The 22568-nt window shown below is 41.8% G+C and overlaps 1 protein-coding gene across 1 annotated transcript in view; it reads left to right on the top strand.

Annotated features, from left to right (window-relative positions):
• Nucleotides 1-22568, top strand: part of LOC137371883 (contactin-associated protein-like 5) — a gene marked incomplete at its 5' end in the record, with an annotated part of 700863 nt that overhangs the window by 451055 nt on the left and 227240 nt on the right. Inside the window, 2 exons of the mRNA XM_068034867.1 lie at nucleotides 1681-1851; nucleotides 6719-6937. Coding sequence (XP_067890968.1) covers nucleotides 1681-1851; nucleotides 6719-6937 — 390 coding nt within the window. The remainder of the gene's footprint in view (nucleotides 1-1680; nucleotides 1852-6718; nucleotides 6938-22568) is intronic.

Genomic DNA, 22568 nt, shown 5'->3' with positions numbered 1-22568 from the left:
GGATTTTGATCTGCCTGTCCTGATTATTAAACTCCACAAAGCTTGCTATGGAAGGACAATACTGGAGCCTATCTTTACTCAGTTTTACATTTATTATACAGAGTAGAAGAATTACAAACATGTTGCTCCTCACTCAAACCCTCCACCAATCTCAGTAAGCGTCTGCTTATAAGTGATCTTCTTTCTTTTGGGCCTCCTTATCTCGAGAGACAATGGATACGCGCCTGGAGGTGGTCAGTGGTTTGTGAAGCAGCGCCTGGAGTGGCTATAAAGGCCAATTCTGGAGTGACAGGCTCTTCCACAGGTGCTGCAGAGAAATTTGTTTGTTGGGGCTGTTGCACAGTTGGCTCTCCCCTTGCGCCTCTGTCTTTTTTCCTGCCAACTACTAAGTCTCTTCGACTCGCCACAATTTAGCCCTGTCTTTATGGCTGCCCGCCAGCTCTGGCGAATGCTGGCAACTGACTCCCACGACTTGTGATCAATGTCACACGATTTCATGTCACGTTTGCAGACGTCTTTATAACGGAGACATGGACGGCCGGTGGGTCTGATACCAGTGGCGAGCTCGCTGTACAATGTGATCACATACTCCAATTAATACTCTGCGCCTGCATATAATCAAACAATTGATAACAATTAACAGATTAACACTGATGATGTCAATGGTTTCCAACTTCATGTTGGTAAAGGCTTGAATGGAGATTAGCTCTTCCCTTTCTGCTTTTAGCCCTCTTCCCATTATTGTGAGGAAGATTTTCCTCCAGAAAACAAGGGAGAGAATTGTTGAATGATTGTTGAAAAGGTTTTTGCAGATGTGTGCGACAGTGGTATGCCTGCTGAGAGAGACAGAGAAGCAGCGAGTTGCGAGAACAATAGGGAAGGTGGTTACACACAAGAAAGTGGCTTCACTGTGAAATGCGAAAGCAGTCTGCAGAGCACTGAAATGTTGAGCAGTTTCTACCAGGTAAAAGCAAAATTTGGTCAGTGTCTGTGGTAAGGTCCACAACAGTAGGTGAGTGAGTGATTGAAATCATAAGGAGAGCTGGTACAAGTATCCATTGTGATTGGTGAAGAAGCATGTGGTCCAGGGGAGGCTATGCACCTGGCTGTGACCCACTGAAGTGATGAGAAATAGAGATCAGAAAACCTCATGCTCATGCTTGTACTTTGGCTCAGCTCATTGAATATTCTGATAATGTTGATGGCGCGAGTTAAAGACAATATCTGTTTGGGCAACTTCCCTTTAACAGAGGCCAACAGGACCAACTGCTGTGTGTAAATTGGCGACCACGTTTCTTAAGAACATAAGAATATAAGAACATAAGAAATAGTAGCTGGAGTAGGCCATTTGGCCCTTTGAGCCTGCACCGCCAGTCAGCAAGATCATAGCCGATCTACCATCTCAACTCCACCTTCCCGCACTATCGCCATAACCCTTAATTCCCTTAGTATAGTTTCCCACATTATGACAGTGACAGTTCTTCAAAAAACAAGTACTTCATTGGCTGTAAAGTGCTTCGTGACATCCTGAGGTTGTGAAAGGTGCAAGTCATTGTTTTCTTTTTTTCAGTCGAGGAGAGAAGAAAACTGGAGCTAAAAAATAAAATCAAAGCGGTTTCTAAGCAGGATTTCAGCATTTAAAGATTAATCATCAACTCAAACCTCTTTTTGCCCATCCAGGAAATTATTGGAACGCAGCATCATTCAACACCGAGTCCTCGTACCTCCACTTCCCTACGTTCCACGGCGAGCTCAGTGCAGACATTTCATTTTTCTTCAAAACGACTGCTTCCTCCGGGGTTTTCCTGGAGAATCTCGGAATTAAGGACTTCATAAGGATTGAGCTGAACTGTAAGTTAGGTTGTCAATAAGACTTGTAAGTAGGATGCTAATATAGAAAAAGACAATCTTTAGCTCTGTTAAAACTGTCTTAATACCATGAATAAGTCAAAACATATGAGTTAATGATGCCCTTGGAGTAGTTTCACAGTAACGGTAAGGTTACACAAGACACTCAATCTACAGTTGTTGTCAGATATCCTCACCAAAATAAATAACAGCTAAAAGAGAACAAAGGTTTTAAACTGAGATTAACTGTCTTTTTAATCAATTCTCTCCCCTACTCTTCTGGAAATGATAACACGTGATAGATTATGAATCAAAGACACCAGACTGCCATCCCACACCTCCTACTAGTGGTCATTTTTCATTGGGGAACTTTGCCTGTGAGTTGAACCATAGAAGAGCTTTACAGCAGAGCTTGATACTGCCCTCAGCTGGCACCCATACATCTTCTTTCTAGCCTGGTCACTAGACAGTGCCCAGGAGTGGGAATCCTGTCTAATTTTATAGACCAGCATCAGCAATTTCTTTGGGACTTCTGCTCCATCACTAGAGCTTCAGCAGATGTTTTATGGAAAATCAGTTTATGCACGGGGTTGAAGTTATGACGCCAGGGCAGGAGAAGCCCAAGGAAATTCAAAAATAAACCTGAACCTTTTTTTGGTCTGTATGAGCTATGAGGTTCACTTGTGGTTTCGAAGGCAGCTGCGCTGTTTGATTAGATTTATATTCTTGTAATTCGTCCTACCTATTGATTATTTTATGACATATTGGTTCTCTAGCAATCCTGCTTGATTGTTTTTATTTGTATTTACACTATTAGACATTTTTTTTTACAATGTTTAATCATTGGCAAAATACTATTAAGAGTTGAATAGTTCTCAATAATATTTTGTTGGGTGCTGATTTTTATTGCACAAGCTATCTTAAAGCAGTGACATTTTATTATATAGATTAACTATTGCCACTTTATCTGTACTTATTTTGATATAATGAGCACCTAATTATATTTAATGTCCAATGTTGCTATTTTTCCCTAACTTTTCTAGACTGCTGTGTTTTAACCTGAGTTGTGTTGCTATCTCACTAAAGGCTGAATAATATGACTGTAAAAAATATTCCGAGTGAGAATACATGTGCTAAATGATGCACACCGGTTATTTAATTATATTGTCGTCTTCAGTGAGGAACAGAACAACTTTATGCATTAGTGGTAACACTGTGGCAGGATCAACTGCCAGTAGAAGGCATACGGGATACTTGTCTTTATCAGCTGAGGCATAGAATATAAGAGCAGGGAAGTTATGATGGAGCTGTATAAAATGCTAGTTAGGCCATAGCTGGAATACTGTGTACAGTTTTGGGCACCACACTATAGGAAGGATGTGATTGCACTGGAGAGGGTACAGAGGAGATTCACCAAGATGTTGCCTGGGCTGGAGTATTTCAGCTATGAAGAGAGACTGAAAAGGCTCGGGTTGTTTTCCTTGGAGCAGAGAAGGCTGGGGGGGGGACATGTTTGAGGTGTACAAAATTATGAGGGGCATTGATAGATTAGATAGGAAGAAACTTTTTCCCTTAGCGGAGGGGTTAATAACCAGGGGGCATAGATTTAAGGTAAGGGGCAGGATGCTTAGAGGGGATTTAAGGAAAATTTTTTTCACCCAAAGGGTGGTAGGAATCTAAAACGCACTGCCTGAAGAGGTGGTAGAGGCAGGAACCCCCACAACATTTAAGGAGTATTTAGATGAGCACTTGAAACACCATAGCATACAAGGCTACAGGCCAAGTGCTGGAAAATGGGATTAGAATAGGTAGGTGCTTGATGGTCAGCACAGACACGATGGGCCGAAGGGCCTGTTTCTGTGCTGTATGAGTCTATGATTCTATGACTCTGGGTGAAAAAGTTTTTCCTCGTGTCCCCTCTAATCCTTCTACCAGTCACCTTAAATCTATGCCCCCTGGTAATTGACCTCTCTACTAGGGGAAACAGGTCCTTCCTGTCTGCTCTATCTCGACCCTCATAATTTTGTACACCTGTGAGGTGCCACAATTTGATTTTATACTTTCTATAACTTATCCCAAATTATAACTATCTAAGAACATTATAGTAGCTATTTATATTGTGGCTTTAAAAGCATTTAAAGGAAATATTTTAATCATCAGTAAGTAAATATGCTGTCCTGCTTTGAATGAGTTTATGATTTTTTTTTTGCTGTATGGTTAAATGAAGAAGCCCAGGGGACTATGAAGCTGGAACAAGAGATAAGATAACCAGAACACTATCAATCTATCTGTACATATTTTAAAAGTAGCATATTTGATGCATTTTATTTTCACCACCAATCACACCATAAGAAGATTGTAATTGTCCTGCATAATTCAAGTCAGTTGTGACTCTGACTGTATTTGGTTCCTTGTGCTAGGAGCAGGTTTGGATTCTAACAATCTAAGATGCATCCTATTCCATTTCTGGATAATGTAAGTGTTGACTCTTCCCCTTTCTCATCACAAGAGGAAAACACATACATAATCATAATAATATAAAATAAAAGCAAAATACTGCAGATGCTGGAAATCTGAAACACAAACAAGAAATGCTGGAAATACTCAGCAGGTCTGTCAGCATCTGTGGAGAGAGAAGCAAAGTTAATGTTTCGGGTCAGTGACCCTTCTTCAGAACTGACAAATATTAGAAATGTAAAAGGTTTTAAGCAAGCAAAGCAGGAGGTGGGGCAAGAGATAACAAAAGAGAAAGTGTTGATCGGATAAGGTCACAGAGAATAACTGATCAGAAGGTCATGGAACAAAGGCAAATGGTATGTTAGTATTAGTATTACTAAAAGCATTAGTACTGAGAGGGTGTGAATGGACAGAAAATTGAGCAAAATCATACATAATCATACTTAACTTGCTTTAATCAAGAGGGAAGCTGAGAGAGGACTTGCCATCTCAAGTAGGCCCTCTTTGACCCATCTCCTTGTATCCCTCACCACCCACAACTCCTACCCCCTTCCCATGCCACTTTATTTTGTGTCTGCCCCTGGAAACAGCTCTCAAACTACTTACAATGGCATTTTGAAACTTCCAACTTCCCAACACTTGACGCTCATGATACTTCTGCAGCTGTCCATTTGCTCAATCAATCCTTCTCCTCCAGCTTTGATACCCAAGTTCCCAGTAAAATATACCCTGGTCATTCCCCTTGAATGGTGTACATCTTTACTTCCTGAATTCTAAAGGTTACAGGCTTCAGTGCATCTGGCGCACAAGTTGATTCACGATTTTAGCCTGCAAAATTCAGCTGCCCAAATCCTATTGCTCATTAAGTTCTGCTCACTCATCACTTGCATCTTCCTAGTGCCTGGAACTTCCAGATGCACTAATCGTTTGCCTATTTGAGGAATGTGCACCTGGGTCTATGGGCTTGGGCAAGAGAATTCTGCAGGGAGGACACAGAATACTGCTACCTCACCTAACTGCCAGCCCTCCATTGGTCTTAATCTTCTTACTACAACGAGGTCAAATATAAGGTGATTCTCATGGGGAAACCACCAGGTATCACTAATGGTGCTGTTACAGAAAATAATTGAGGCAATAGAACAATTGGCAGATAGAGAAATATAAGCAGCAGCAGGAATAAATGACAAAGAAACTGTTTAAAAAAAGCAATTTATTGCATTAAGCCCCTAGTAAATCTGAATTCCCATTTATAAATGGTGTGAATATCTTTCAGTGTTCTGCTTGCACCCATGCCAGGACTAATGATGCCATTGTTCTTTCGATTATTTTAATATTAATGAGCTTCCTTCCTGTTTCAGGTGAGGGTTTTCTATCTCTGTCTGTCTTGCTGCAGAGGTATGGAGCATGTGCAAAGTAGGCAGAGATTCAGTGTTAAGTATTTTTTTTACCAGACTCTGCGATCAAGCTGGGCCCAATTAAAGCTTGTTAATTAAGCCTGTTAATCCCTACAACAAAGAGAACTCATTCAAAACCATATTAGTGTTCAAAATCCTGCTCTAATGGTATGAAATGCAGTTAAGTGCAATCTAAAACAATTTTTTAAAAAGTATTTGATATACCTTTTTCAGGTGGAGGGAGAAGAGTTTTGTGCATTTTTCCCATCAGTATAATTTTATGTGGTTGATATTGGATATAATTTAGTGGTTATGTTCCTGGACTAATAATTCAGAGAATGTGACTTCAAATCCATGGCTGTTTGAGAATTTGAATTCAGTTTGACAAAAGATCTGGAAATAGAAAGATGCTTTCAGGCCATAAAACTTTTGGATTGTCTTAAAAACTGAACTGGTTCACTAATGTTCTTTAATGAAGGAAATCTGCTGTCCTTCTTTGTCTGGCATATAAGTGATTCCAGTGCCACACCAATGTGACTGACTCTTAACTGCTCTCTGAAGTGACCCAGCAAGCCACTCAATTGTATTCAAGAAGCAACTTACCTCTACCTTTTCAGGATATCCTAGCGATGGGCAATAAATGCCAGCCTTGCCAGTGATGTCCACATCCCGAGAATACATTTTTTAAAGATGTGCTGCATGTATATAAATAAACTAGTTTGCTCCTTTCAAAGAGGCAGACTGCTAGAAGTAATTAAATGAAAACTACCTCTGTAATCATCATTTATTTCACTCACAATGTATCTGTGATATGTGAAGAGACCCTCATTAGGCATGAATAATAAATCCATGCCTTATGCTATTTTTCAAAGACTGGTCATTGTTAGTATAGTGGGACTAATTGCATTTTGTGTGATGAGAAACATAAACACATTATTCTGTCTGGGACACTCTTGCAGAAGCTTTCTCTTCAGGTCAAAGATAGTTACCTCTGTTTGTACATTGTGTGTGATTTTCAGCTCCAGTGGAAGTGGTTCTTTCATTTGATGTGGGTAATGGACCATTTGAGGTGACTGTAAAATCGCCCACGCATTTGAACGACAATCAGTGGCATTATGTTGAAGCAGAGCGAAACATCAGAGAGGCATCCCTTCAAGTGGATCATCTGCCAAGAAAGGCTCAGGAGGCCCCCTCTGACGGACACATCCAGTTACAGCTCAGCAGTCAGTTGTTTGTAGGTAGGAGCTCATTGTTTGTTAATGGCCTGTCATTCTTTGTCACATTTACGCATTGCTGGCAAGTACCATTCAATTCAGAGAACCATGTTTTTTTAGCATTATTTAGACAGTGCAAAAATGTACAGTGTAACAAGATGAGTCATTGATCCAAAAACAAATTCATTGTAGTACTGGAGTACAGAAGAGGTCATATGTGTACCTGGCTCAAAATAATACTTTACATTTATGTGAAGAATGATAACATTATTGATTTAATTTATTTCTATTGCGTACATGTAGTGGTCCAGGTATATTCCAATTTAAACATAACATACCCTGAGAACAGTTATGTATGTATTCACACTTGATATAGTAGTATTTGGTATAACGTATGACTGTCAAAAAGTGAAATAACGTGCAATGCTAACCTGCATAAAGAAGAGGTACGAACACAAAATAGTGAAAATTATGTTAAGGTGCTTGGATTCTGTATGGCATATAAAGAACACAGAACAGTACAGCACAGGAACAGGCCATTCGGCCCTCCAAGCCTGTGCCGATCTAGATGCCTGTCTAAACTAAAACCTTCTGCACTTCCGGGGTCCGTATCCCTCTATTCCCATCCTATTCATGTATTTGTCAAGATGCCTCTTAAATATCATACCTGCTTCCACCACCTCCCCCAGCAGCAAGTTCCAGGCACTCACCACCCTCTGTGTAAAAAAACTTGCCTCGCATATCCCCTCTAAACTTTGCCCCTCGCACCTTAAACCTATGTCCCCTAGTAACTGACTCTTCCACCCTGGGAAAAAGCTTCTGACTATCCACTCTGTCCATGCCACTCATAACTTTGTAAACCTCTATCATGTCACCCCTCCACCTCCGTCGTTCCAGTGAAAACAATCTGAGTTTATCCAACCTCTCCTCATAGCTAATGCCCTCTAGACCAGGCAACATCCTGGTAAACCTCTTCTGTACCCTCTCCAAAGCTTCTAGTTTTACGTAATCTGTACTCTGCCACCATGAAACACAAAAAAGATGTTACCATTGGGCTGGAATTTATGGGCCCTCCCAAGATTGGGTTGGAAGCGGGGGGGGCCCATAGAATCGCAACGGGTGACCGGGGCGCAGAAGACGTGTTGCTGCCCCGTCGCCAAGCGATTTTACCCGGGGGCCAGGATAGACCGACGATGGCCTTCCCACCCACAGGCCAATTAAGGACCTTAAGTGGCCAATTAATAGCCACTGCCACACAGGGGGGATGCCTTGTAAAATGAGGTGCCCTCCTTGCAGGTTAGGGGGGTGTTCCACGGAGGGCCTTGGCCGGGAAACAATGCACCTCCCAGGACTTTCCTCCCCAGGACTTTACACCCCACCCCCCAACATTGCCGGGGCTTTCCGTACTGACCCGGTGACCCCGCCTCACTTACCTGAGGTTGGGGGTTCCAGCGCTGGGCCTGGGTCCAAGACCACTGCAGTACCAACAATGACCACCGCTCCTGGTGGTGCTGCCGATACTGCTGAGCTGCTGGCCCTGTGATTGGCTGGCAGCTTTTGGAGGTGGGATCCCCATCATTAAAGGGAAGGAATCCTGGGGCCGGAAACTTTGCCTCCGGAACGAAGGTAGATCACGCCGAGGGGTGGGGCATGAAAAGGCCAAGGCAGAGTTCCCCCCACTTTTTAGGCCTGGTACCAGGAGCCCCGCCTCCTCCAAAAAATCCAGCCCATTGTATTTGAATCTACAGTAATTAAGAGTTTAGAAACTGTCTTTGTGTTTTCTGAGTGGTTCCATTGGTAAGTACTCTTCCAAGTTTGTTTACTAAGCCATATAGATCAGGAAGATCCCTGTTTCAGTCCCCGGTTTGTGGTGAGATAGCTGATCTCAGCTGGACTGGCAACATGGAGGCTTGATGCTCCCCATGCCAGTAGCAAATTCAGTCTCGCAAACTCAATGACATAGATACCTGTAGCATCGACTGCACTGGCTTGCAGTCTTGTGTCCTTCATTCTGCAATCTAACCAAGGACAGAGAAAGGTAAGCAGGAGATTGGTACTGGCTGATAATGTAGGCAGCTATTACAATATATACACAAAGAGAATCAGTTTAGCTATCAGAGTGTTGTGTGATTGCCTTTAAGAGTCATGTCCCTTTAACATCTTAGTATACTAATGAGCTAAGCACCAGGACATAGTCCTGTGACTACTTGCCAGAGTCTCACTCTGTAACTGTAACACCAAGAGGCAGGTCCTGTAAATAGTTAGCTCTGCACTGTAAATACTTGTTAGCTGTTAACAAACTTGTTCAATCAACAGAACTCCATGCATCTCATTTATGTTGCACCAGACACATAAAAAGCTTCTCATTGCATGGTGGCAGCTGGGTGAGAAGATAGAATCCAAGATTGAAGACCACAGGAAAACAGCTTTAAAAACAACTACCTACAGCTGAACGAGAGAAAATTAAAAAAAAAACTAACCCAAACAGTGTAAAGAAGAAAAAAACTCACCTCCAGCTGAGCAAGACAGAGCTGAATAACAGGCTGCAAATCAATCACTGTAAGTGGGTGAGACAGTGTGCCATCGGTACAGGAACCCAGTTAAAAAGAAGTCTTGACATGCTTTCAAAGTTGATTTTTTTAAAGGGTCAGTAAAGACAAAACAGGGAAAACCTAATTGCACAGAGTGTAGTCTGTACTTGTAGCTGGGAAGAAGACAAAATGGATAGAGACACAGGATCAAAAATCGTCAGAAGGCAAAGTTCCAATATATCAAAGATTTTGGCCAGTCACTTCATTTTTGATATATGGACAATATTTATTTATTTATTTAAATAAATATTAAATATTGTACTTTGATTTTTTCTTTTCTAGTTGTTCAGCTTCGTAACACCAGCTAAAGCACTCTAAGATGTTTATCTATATATGAGGAGCACTATGGAAATATAGGGGCACTTTTCACTTTCAGCGTAGGTGTAAAATTGGCAGTAGCAGATTGGGTGCAGGTTACACACACTGCCCATTACACACCTCATCCACTGCACACCCCAACTGTTACACATCTTTCCCACTACAAGCCTTGGCCATTAAACACCTCCCCCTGTTGCATACCTCCCATTTTGCAACTCGCCCGTTCCAACTTCTACCTGTTTCACACTCTACCCATTACAAACCCCACCCATTATGAACCTCATCCATTATAAACCTCGCCTGTTACAAACCCCACCCATTAGTCACCTCACCCATTACACACCTCATCTGTTACCCACATGACCCGTTACACACCCTGCCTGTTGCACATACCGCCCATTACGTATCTCAACCATTACAGGCCTCACCCATTACACACCCCATCCATTACACATCCCAACTGTTATACACCCCACCTGTTACATACCTCAACCATTTGTTATGAAAGTGCTTCTTTTTTAATATTTTTTGAGGATTTGTATTTTAGAATCAAGGACATTGGTTTATTTGGGAAAACTGAAAATACTCCATGATTATTTTTTACAAGTTCACTGAAAGTACACTTGACATGTTGTGTTTGAATATAACCTTTACTGGGTATCACCTGCCTTAAGATAAATAAACAACAGAGACCTTGGTAACTTGCGGGAGATGTTTACCTTGAAGTGACATGTCAAGACTTAATAGGGAGGAGTTGGTTTCACTTCTGAGATATTGTTTTGGTTCAGTTGGGGTGTGAGCTGTGTTGAAAAGCAGTTGGAGATCAACCTGCCAAGAGAGAAACACCCAGCTCATTTTTCCTGCGCCTCTGTAAGAGACCCGGAGAAATCCAGTGTGTCAGCTCCTCTTTCTCTACCTCTTTGAAAAACCTGTGAATCCAGAGTGGGATAATTGAAACCCCCAATGCCACAATTCTCCTGGTAAGCCTACCAGACTACTTCTTGTCATTTCCAGAATGAACTGCTCCAGGAAAGTTACCAGTGATCCATCTTCATATTCCTGGATGCCAAATCAAAAGGGACAATTGATGTCCTATCATATATTCCCTTTTTTCTTCAAGAATTAACAAGTATTTGGCCAAAGGGTTTCTTTTTTTTTGTAAAGAGCTCTGCAGAGAAAATCTCTTTATTTTTCAGTTAACTGGGGTCTGTTTGCATGTGGGGCAAGGTAAAAAGGGAACTTTCATATTTCAATCTGTGTGTTAATGCTTTGCTTCATTACTGGATGACAGTGTTGAAAATGCTGGCTCCATTAATTAATTTCAGAGTTAATAGAGAGCAGGTGATGCTCATTGCATCTTGTATTTAAGGGCTGGACTTTTCCCCAGTCATAGGAGTTACTTCTGGATAGGGAATTAGTCCAGAAGGCAAGAGGGAAAACTAAATTGTGGATTGAGAATAAAGCAGTTGTGGATCACAAACTGTCTCCTGCTTCCTGATTTTGATGAATGGGTATCTGCCAATCGATCACTGGATAAGTCTTGTTTTATAATAAACTGATAGTTTTGTTGTTTATTGAAGAAACCTGGTTGATGTATTTTATTCAGAGATAAAGAGTAAAGTATATGATTGGCCATATCAGTAATTGGGTAAACATTTAGATATATTGTTACGAACGAAGCGGGAAGAGTGCACTGTTAATTCAGTCCCACTTCTCCACAGGTCACAACATATAGTTAACTTTTCCCACATACCAAAACTGTCAATCATATACTCTACCTTTCCCCCAGAATAAAGCACACCAACTAGGGTTCTGTAATAAACAACTAAATTATCCATTTATTATAAACCAAGTTTTAACCAATAAGGAAGTTAACATACAGGTGAGTTAAAATATTAAAGCCCCCTTATTTATCCTCATGCATGCATACACATGCACCCACACACATATACAACCAGTTAACCAGAGGAAAAAATGATTTTTGTTTACAGCTGTTACAAAGAAACCGAAGGAATTTAAAAAAAACTTAGACTAAATGAAGGTATGGAAGTCCAAAGGCGAATAGATGGCTGTCAATGGAATCTCCTTAGAACAGTTCTTTCCAGGCGATGTTGATGATCTGTCTGGATAGGCTTTCAAAAAATTGCAGCTACAGAAGGCTTCATATAGGTTTTACATCAGGTGAGCAGCAACAAAGGTTTCAATTCTCACACATTCGATGCAAGGTCCCTTCAAAGATGCAAGGTTTCTGCAAACATGCAGGATTACTTCAAATACAGGAGGCAACAGGAAGCACACTTGACCCAGGAGTTGCTTTTCAGGAGAAAGATGGGCTGGCTGGATCTTCTGTTCTTCTGGCAGGTTAATAAGCAAACTCCTTCTGTTTTTCCAGGCCAAACACTAATTTGCTTTTTTTGACAGTTCAAAATGAAACAAAAACTGTTCAGCATCAATCCTGTAACATCTATAAATTTTAACTTATCATTCCTTTGCCAACATCCTTTCAGAGTCAGAACACAGCCCCAGCTGTGTTTACTTGAAATCAGATGCCTTCCATTAACTGTTTACTAGCCAAAACTAGGGATCTTCTGTTGACCTTCATTTTTAAAAAAACAACCACAAAGTTCAGCCTCTTCAATATTTCAGATGAATCAATGTCCACTATCCAACTATAATTTCTTAAAACATATTGTATATAATAAATGAAGCTCTCATGTAACAATATTGTGACCTGTAGAGAAGTGGAACTAGAAAAGACAGTACGCTCCTCCCACCTCGGTCATAACACATTAAAGGACTCACCTGTTACACACCATGCCCTTTACACACCCTGTTCATTACACATGCTGCTCGTTACACATCCTGCCCGTTGCACACCTCACCCATTTCACACCTCGCCTGTTGCACACCTCGCCCATTACACACCTTGCCCGTTACACACCTTGCCCGTTGCACACCTCGCCTGTTGCACAGCTCACCTGTTACACACCTCTCCTATTACAGGCCCCACCCATTACACACTCAAGAACATATATTTATATATTGCCTTTAATGTAACAAAACATCCCAAGGGCTCTCCACCCATGTTCCTTACCATTGCTGTCAAACTGCATGCACCAGCTTCCTGCCTCTACCAAAGTGATTAGCCCCATAGATTACAGCTCCATCTACTCATGTTCTAGGGGTTGGGCCAACACAAACTAGACCACAGACCATAAGTTAATAAATCAGTCCCCCTAAAAGAAGGTTCCCTTAAAATAACTCCGTACATTCCACAGATTTAAAAAAAAATCAATTTCATCTGCCTAAATGCTAATCAATCATGAACTAATAGTGACATCAGCCTCTGCTGTTGGCTGGAAATAGAATTTGTCTAGCCTTGATGAATATTGGCTACCAGAGATTTGACAAGATTGTTGGCAGCAGTGACAGTAATGATTTTACATCGGCCTCATTTGTTGCATGGATTTAACTTCAACAAAGCACAAACATTACTTAAGTAAGATTAAATTAACTATTGATGATGCACTTTAAAAAAAAAGATTATTGCTTTGTGATGTACCTTTGTTCTGTGTTGCAAATAAATCTATATGTTATAAGTTGTTTAGGGTACTGGCCTGCTTATTAGACTGCTAATAAGGCTTGAATGTGATGATAAGTAAAATGGGCTCTATGGCATTTAGCAGCAGATATCCTACAGCTCATTTAGTGAGGGCTATGTGCACTATGATAGAAACTAAAGTCCGATTTTAATGAGGGATGGGTGGGATGCAAGGCGAGCTGGAATCAATTTTGGAGAGTTGAGTATGAGACCAGGACTGTTTTAACCCTTGGGCCTCAAGCAGGCAGGAATGATGTTAAAGGCTGACAGGTGGGAGTGGAAGTTTGCGCTGGAGCGAAAGCCATGGAGGTCCCAAAGGAAAGTGACCTGACAGATGCCGGTGGTGACAGGAAGAGGACTGGCCTGGGTTGGAGATGCTCAGGTTCACTGCTGGTCTGGGAGGAACATTTGTCGCCAAAAAGGAATCCTCACAGAAACTTCAGAAAATGCTTACCTTGGCTGCTTCTGGTAACTTTGCTTCCTCCTGCTGGTGCCTTTAGTGTTTGATGGGCCTCCCCATTTTCCTAGGTAAAACGGCATTGTGACATGAGAGTATTAACCTGGTTTCTGCCTGTGAGGGTGGACTGCCTCCCCCAACAATTGTTTTTGTCGAGTTAAAATACCATCAGGTATGAACGTGATGTGAACCCCTCCCCGACCAACATTTTGACTACCTGCCCATGTCAGCGGGCTTTGTTAAAATTATTAAAAGTGATTCTTAAAGGCTTGGAATTTGTAGAGGGAAAAAAAAACATCCTGCATGAAATTCATTTTACTCTTTTGTTTGAGATATACTGTTCCTTCTGGTGACATTCAACTGCAAACTCATCCAGTTCTTTGTCCAAGGAGCATTATTCCTTCAAGCTAAGGATTTTCTGCTTCTGTTTGTGCCCCAAGTATAGGCCAGTCATTACTCATTGTGATATTGGCTGATATTTTGCATGGCTGAGCTCTGCTTCCTGACTGACGGCTGGAGCTTGCCTAATTTATTTTGATGAATCTATTCCTGCCATTGCTGTGCTGTGCCAGAATCAGGCCCAGGTGCCAGACTCAGACCAAGGGGTTTAAGCCCACTTGGAGGAGAAATTCTTTCTCATAGCGCCGCTTTAAGCAACTCTATGCAGACTTATGTTGATTCCTTGGGACAGGCAGTGCCGCAGGCCGCGACCTGCATGGCCAGGCCCGTGCAATGTCTTTCAATGATATCAATGAAAAACGCAGTCATTTGACCCATTGTGCCTGTGCTGGCTCTTTGAAAGATCTGTCCAATTAGTCGTCTAACCGTTTTTGTGAGCAGTTGATCACATTACATTGGGCTACCATTCTGTGAATGGAAGGCACACAAAATAGTTACAGTATAAGAAGCATCTGGTTGCTTTGCAAGCATTATACCTAATTCAGAAAACACAAAGGCTTTAAATTCTCTTGAGAAGCCTGGAAAGATTTTACTGCACTGCAGAATGAGCTGTTTAACTCCCCAGGGAAGAGTCCCAGATCATGACATGTGTGCAGTCAATTTAAAGTCCATTTGAAAGACTCCTAGAAGGATCACAACAAATGTACATGTTAAAGAAAGAAAGGCATTTAAAAAAAGACCGCAGCAGTAGCAGAGTAATTCTGACAGCGGCATGCCGAATGTAAAGGCCATTATATCAGGTAAAACAGCCGTATTACCTATATTACAGCACAGGGCCAATGAATATGGGCAAGATTTTCCCAAATTCCATGTTGTCCCGTTGCCAATTAGCCAATTAAGAGGCTGCCACTGGGACCTCCATCCAATTGAGGAGGTCGGCCGGCCCAATTAGACCTCTAACAGCTTGGCAGCCTTGGCAGCTCCACCAAGTCTGCAGGAAGAAGAAGGTAAGCTTTTATATTTACCGTGCTGGGGCCAGGCAGGCAGGCCCCAATGATCGGGTGGGGGGGTGAACCCTCTAGCAGTAATAGACGAGTTGCGGAGGCAGCCATTGCCCCAAGAGGCCCCTCCATGGGCCATGGAGTTGCCATTGAGGAAGGCACATCTCCCCCCACCCCCCTCCCCACCCTCTACCACTGCGGGAACCTGTTGGGAGATCGCCATGGTTTACCTGGCAGTCTCGCCACGTGTTGGGGACCCATCCTGAGGCTGATAAAATGCCAGTGGGGCAAGAAGTGCCAGTTAATTGGCCAATTCATTAGTTTAATTGGCCACCTGCCTCCAGTCAGTGGGCGGCCGCATTGTTGCTGCTCTTGCCATTGAGCATATCCTTTAGCAGCGGGAAAATGTTGGTCTCTCTTCCCCTCCAGCCCTATGATTCTGAAGATCCATGTCATGTGTACTCCGACCCAATTTTAGTAGTCCACTATTTAGGAAAGACAGTACAGCATCTGTTTAAAAATGTGGGTCAAATTTTAACAATTGTCCCTTGGAATGTTTTACAAATGCTTTATAATATTTTATTCCCTAAATGTGATGGTGACATCTAGTTGCAGAACATCAGCAATGCAACTGATTTTATTTATGATATATTGGAGGGTGGTTAGCATGGCCACTTTGGGTGCAATCTCACCAACTTAGAAGGTTCTCAGGCATCGGGACCATCTCCGGGTCCTGACCTCGATCGTGTCCGTGTTCTGCCTGTCTGCATGGTCCTCCTAGAGGCGGTTAATTAACAGGCCGCTGCTGGGACCGCTGTCCAATTAGTGATGACAGGTGGCCTGGGCAGGCAGGAGGGCCAATCGAAATGCCCAAAGCTTTGGGAGGCCGACAGCCCCAACGAGAGAGGTGGGCATTGCTGAATTTAGGTGGGAGACCGCAAGAGCACCTCAAGATGGAGGTGCCTTCAGAAAACTTCTAAATGCTTAAAAATAAACAGTGGCCACAGTTACCAGGCCATCAGCACTGAGGGGGAAATCCCTCCGGCACCTGCGGCTCCAGGAGTGGGGGGATCTAAAGGAGGCCTTGCTGGTCCCCTGACCTTCCGCCGGGAGGCTGCCGACAGCCATCTGCTGGACTTCGACCTCAGCGGAGTGGGGTAGGGAGTGGGGTGATGGTGGTGAGGGTATGGGGGTGGGAGTGCTCGTCCCCTGTCGGGATGAACGCAGCAGGGTCATCAATCTGCCTCCAAATGGGTTATTAATTGCCACTAATTGTTTACCCGCTGTTGCCGGGCACGTAGTTGATACATGCAGATGACACGAAAATTGGTGGTGTTGTAAATAGTGAGGAGGAAAGCCTTAAATTATAGGATGATATAGATGGGCTGGTAAGATGGGCAGAGCAGTGACAAATGGAATTTAGTCCTGAGAAGTGTGAGGTAATGCATTTTGGGAGGACTAACAAGGCAAGGGAATATACAATGGATGGTAGGACCCTAGGAAGTACAGAAGGTCAGAGGGACCTTGGTGTACTTGTCCATAGATCACTGAAGGCAGCAGCACAGGTAGATAATGTGGTTAGGAAGGCATACGGGATACTTGTCTTTATCAGCTGAGGCATAGAATATAAGAGCAGGGAGGTTATGATGGAGCTGTATAAAATGCTAGTTAGGCCATAGCTGGAATACTGTGTACAGTTTTGGGCACCACACTATAGGAAGGATGTGATTGCAGTGGAGAGGGTGCAGAGGAGATTCATCAGGATGTTGCCTGGGCTGGAGCATTTCAGCTATGAAGAGAGACTGAAAAGGCTAGGGTTGTTTTCCTTAGAGCAGGGAAGACTGAGGGGAGATATGATTAAGGTGTACAAAATTATGAGGGGCATTGATAGGTTAGATAGGAAGAAACAGCGGAGGGGTCAATAACCAGGAGGCATAGATTTAAGGTAAGGGGCAGGAGGTTAAGAGGGGATTTGAGGAAAAAAAATTTCTCCCAGAGGGTGGTTGGAATCTGGAACGCACTGCCTGAAGAGGTGGTCGAGGCAGGAACCCTCACAACATTTAAGAAATATTTAGAGGAACACTTGTGAAATACCATAGCATACAAGGCTACGGGCCAAGTGCAGGAACATGTAATTAGAATAGTTAGGTGCTTGATGGTTGGCACAGACACGATGGGCCGAAGGGCTTGTTTCTGTACTGTATAATTTTATGACTCTATGACTGTATCGCTCGGTGATGGGAATCTGTCAGGTAGATGACCTGGCATGTAACTTTCTGAAATTCCCTGCTCTCCTGCCTCTGTATGGCTGATAAGATTCCACCCTTTGGATCCTTTCTATGGAATCCATTTGGAATATTAATTTGGGTTTATTGGATGCTTATTTTAATCTAATACAGTTTAGTCTTGGCTCAGTGGTAAGATTCTCTCCTTTGAATCAAAAGATTATGGGTTGATAGATCCACTTCAAAAAATCTTGAGTATATGATCTAGCCTGACACTGCAGTGCAGTACTGAGGGAGAGCTGCACTATCAGAAGTGCTGTGTTTCTGACGAGACATTAAACCAATGCCTCATCTGCCCTTTGAGGTGGATGTAAATGATTCCATGCAATTAATCAAAGAAGAACAGGGAAGTTCTCCCAGTGTCCTGCCCAACATTTATCCCTCAACCAACCTTACTAAAATGAACGATCTGTCATTTGTCTCATTGCTGTTTGTGGAACCTTGTTGTTCTCAAATTGGCTGTTCCATTTCCTTACATTACAGCAGTGACTACATTTCAAAAGGTAATTTACTAGCTGTGAAGCATTTGTTCTGAAGTCATGAAATGTGCTGTAGAAGAACATAAAAATAAGAGCAGGAGTAGGCCATATGACCCTTCAAGCCTGCTTTGACGTTCAATAAGATCACGGTTAATCTTCTACCTCAACTCCACTGTCTCTATATTCCTTGATTGTGTCCAAAAATCTATCAATCTCAGTCTTGAATACACTCAATGACTGAGCATCCAAAGCTGTCTGGGGTAGAGAAGTCCAAAGATTCATAACCCTTTAATTGAAGGAATTTTTCCTCATCTCTGTCCTAAATGACCGATCCCTTGTCCTGATTGTATGGCCTCTAGTTCTATACCCTCCAGCCAGGGGAAATAGCAGTTAGCATCTATCGTGTCAAGCCCTTTAAGAATTTTATACGTTTCCATGAGGTCACCTCTCATTCTTTTAAACTCCAGAGAAAATAGGCCCAGAATATATTTTCAAATCCTTTCTTTAATCACGAATGCAATAGGTGCCAAATTAGGAAGATCAGAAAGGCAACTGTTCCCCACTGTTAAGCTTGGGGATGCAGTGCAGATTTGCTCTGAGATGATTGTCCTTTCTTTACTTAGGGTAATCGGCAAACATCGGAATTTGCTGGCCCACAGAACATTTGCTTGTGTTTCTCCTCTGGGCACAGGAAATTTGTACCTCCTGATATAACTACAGCGATGACAAGTGGGCCTGTGGGCTAGAAATTTGCAGCAACACGTCTACCCTAAGAAAAACAAAAGCAATCATCTCATTGCCTTTTCCTTACTTACGGGTGGAAGAATTTGTAAACCCAATTACCTATGTTTCAACCTGTGGATTCAAATTTCCTGTGGGGTAGAAGAATTATCCAATCAGTCATTGTGGCTTCAGGCAATGTATAAATTGGAATGTCTTGCTGTTAACATGTAGGCTCACTAGCCCTAATAACCCCTTACAGTGTGCCTGGGAATCTCAGTTTTGCTTCCACCGATATTTTGTGCAAATCAGCACCGATGATGAATACAGCCATTTGGGTGGCATTTTCAAACCCCTAAATTAACACCTTGGATTCATAAGATCCAAATATTACATCTTTGAAAGTTTTTGGAAGAAATGGCATAAAAGATCCCAGAGCATTATTTGAAGAAGAGAGAAATATAGTTCTCCCCAACGTTCTGGTCAATATTTATCGCTCAACCAACATCACTGAAACAGACCATCTAGTCATTATCACATTTGTGGGAGCTTGCTGTGTGCAAATTGATGACTGAGTTTCCTACATTAAAACAGTGACTACACTTCAAAAGTACTTGATTGGCTCTGAAGAGCTTTAGGATGTCCTGAGGTCATGAAAGGTGCTATATAAGTCATTCTTTTTATTTTATAATGATCCACTGAACAATACAACATGTCTATCCTGAGTTAGTTGGGGATGAACAGAAGTCAACTCCATACTAGGCAAAATTTGGTGTTAAACAGAGAACATTTGAATGAATGCAATCAGCTAATGTAGGGACCATTTCCCTTCAGTTGGTCTAATTAGTTAAGATATAGAACGAGAAAAAAAGCAAAATTGTCCCCTTATCAGATCACTGACATAATAATATTCACATTATTTCAGATAAAATAAACTGAGAAACTATGACCTTGATTTTCAAAAGTCCTCAACATTTGAATCCAAGGTGTTAATTTAGGGGTTTGAAAATGCCACCCAAATGGCTGTATTCATCATCGGTGCTGATTTGCACAAAATATTGGTGGAAGCAAAACTGAGATTCCCAGGCACACTGTAAGGAGTTATTAGGGCTAGTGAGCCTACATGTTAACAGCAAGACATTCCAATTTATACATTGCCTGAAGCCACAATGACTGATTGGTTAATTCTTCTGTCCCACAGGAAATTTGAATCCACAGGTTGCCACATAGGTAAGTGGGTTTACAAATTCTTTCACCTGTGAATATGGGAAAAAATGAGTTTTCCTAGATCTTGTAAAGAGAAGCAGTAACTGATATGCATTGATACAATTCTATCCAAATACCTAGGCCCCAATATTTACAGGGAGTTAGGAATGGAGCAGAGGGAGGCTGAAAGTGGCCGAAGAACTAAGCAAGGCCGGAATTGTGAAAGTTCTGCTGAATGTCACTGCGCCGTTTTGAGGTCCCAGTTCAGGGTATTCAGAGTTTAACCCCCTCCCAATCTGCTCCTGTTCAAGCTAAGGGTGGAGTGGGGGGGTTAATATTGAGGCATTAGACATCGCCTCTCTTCTCTCCTTCACCCCCCCACTAACCCCAGACTGCCAGTAGCAATAGCAGCTGCATAGTCATTGAGGGAAAACCTTTCCTGTTGCACTTAAATGCTTTCATTCTCTGAAGAGGCTCGCAGGCATATATCTTTGCAATCTATTTTGTCCAGCTATTGGAAAAACCATAAAGCCCCTGCTTGAAATGTGGCTGCTGGGTCATAGGAAAGCTGATATTTTGAGCTATTTCTGGATCTGTTATTGCTTACCTGCTGGACGTATTTAAAAATAGAAGAGTTCAACTCCCCGGTGGCACTGTTGCTCTGCAGTGTTGGTTCCATTGCTTAAAAGATCAAACTGGTTCATTTCCTTGATTTAATTAACATTGATTCCCTGATGTGAGGCAAATGGTTTGTTCCTCGGCATAGTTAATACTATGCAATGATGAGCCAGTGCACCAAAGTGATGAATTATTGGAATTGTTATTCTAGATTCTATTATTATTAACAGCACTTCGAAACGTACACAGAATAATTGAATATGCCTTAGTTTATATTATAGCTCCCACATGATTAGAATTGTTATGTACAATTGGATGATTTATCTTCAACTTTCTTATCTGTCACTTCAACACAATTAGACTGAAATGTTTGAGTGTTCTGAACAGTGACATGGAAGTCGGGGTTTTGCCTGCAATCAGGCAAACAAAGCCGTGTATCCAGCCCGCATTTAATCCTGGAAAATGAGCTGCAATAAGAGATACCATCAAGAAAATTAATGTGTCAAGGCAATGGGTTGTTCTTGGAGGCTGTTTACTAATGGGCTGTTTCTGAAGTGTTATGGCTGACTCATCAACGTGTGATTAAATTGGTTTCAGTGTGGGAAGATGAAACTTTATTACTTCTTGTAGCCTGAAACTAATTAATCATTTAGTATTCCCTTACAGGATGATTAAAGTCACAGGTAATCAGGTTTTGAGCATATAAATTTTTAGAGGAGACAGACTCTATGCCATTTAGACTGCACTTTGCCATATGATTACACATTGGATACTCTATGATTTCTTCAGTAACTAAAAGTCTGGAAGATATTCAGTTCTGAAATGGTTACTGTTATTACATCTTGCATGTAATCCAAAGAGGGAAAACGCTTGTGCTGTAACACATTTAACACTGAACCTTATAAATAAAAATTGTTGTGAACCTTGATGAAGAAAATAAAGAGCTCCCACTGTGAAAGCTCTTGTATGGCACTGAAGACACATAATGTACTTGTTTGTCTTCTGTCTCAGTTCAATGTATTTGACATTTATTAACATACATATGTAATGGAGGAGCTTTCACTGCAGGACACAAGATTGCAGTCAAATGAGTTGACTTATGAATAAAGTGCCACATGCTGATGCATGATTGATGCTTGCATCTAATTGTTATGTAATTTTTAATAATAATACAGCAATCGATCTTTTGACAGACAATTGCACATACTGAGAAGCTGCCATTAGCAGGGGTGTGTAGCAAATCAGCAAGAACATAAATCTGCCTGGGTTACTTTACATTCTTTTAGGATTTAATTGAAATGCCTTAATTTAAAATTGGTGAGAAAAAAAAACTGTATGGAGTGTTACGACCAAGGTGGGAGGAGTGCACTGTTTATTCCAGTTCCACTTCTCCACGGGTCACAACATGTATTTACATTTTTCCCACTTACCAATATGATCAATCATTGACTCTATTTTAATCCCAGAATAAAACACACCAACCAGGTTTCTTTAATAAACAACAAAATTATCAGTTTATTATAAAATAAGTCTTAACCAGTAATGAAGTAAAGCATAAACACACAGATTGAAATATTAAAGTTCCCCTTTTACCATAGACCCTCAAACTCACACACACAGATACACCAGTTAACCAGAAAAATAAAGGGATTTTTGTTTTTAGAGCTCTATTACAGGCAAAAAAGCACTTGGGCTGAATACTTGCTCATTCTTGAAGAAACAGCAGATAAGCTTGTTATGGAGAAAGAAAAAAAGGTTTTGGATTGGGGGAGAGTGAATTTTAGTAAAATAAGGCAGGATCTGGTCAAGGTAGACTGGAAAGAGTTACTTGTCGGGAAATCTACAGAAGAGCAGTGGAGGGCATTCAAAAAGGAAATGGGGAGGGTACAGGCCCAACATGTTCCCACTAGGGTAATAGGTAGGAGCAACAAGCCCAGAGAACCATGGATGACCAGAAACATTCAGGGTGCAATGAGAAGG

The sequence above is a fragment of the Heterodontus francisci genome, chromosome 7 (assembly GCF_036365525.1).
Source record: "Heterodontus francisci isolate sHetFra1 chromosome 7, sHetFra1.hap1, whole genome shotgun sequence".
NCBI classification, from domain to species: Eukaryota; Metazoa; Chordata; class Chondrichthyes; order Heterodontiformes; family Heterodontidae; genus Heterodontus; species Heterodontus francisci.
The sequence above is the reverse complement of the archived record's forward strand: the minus strand, read 5'-3'. Positions and strand labels throughout refer to the sequence as shown.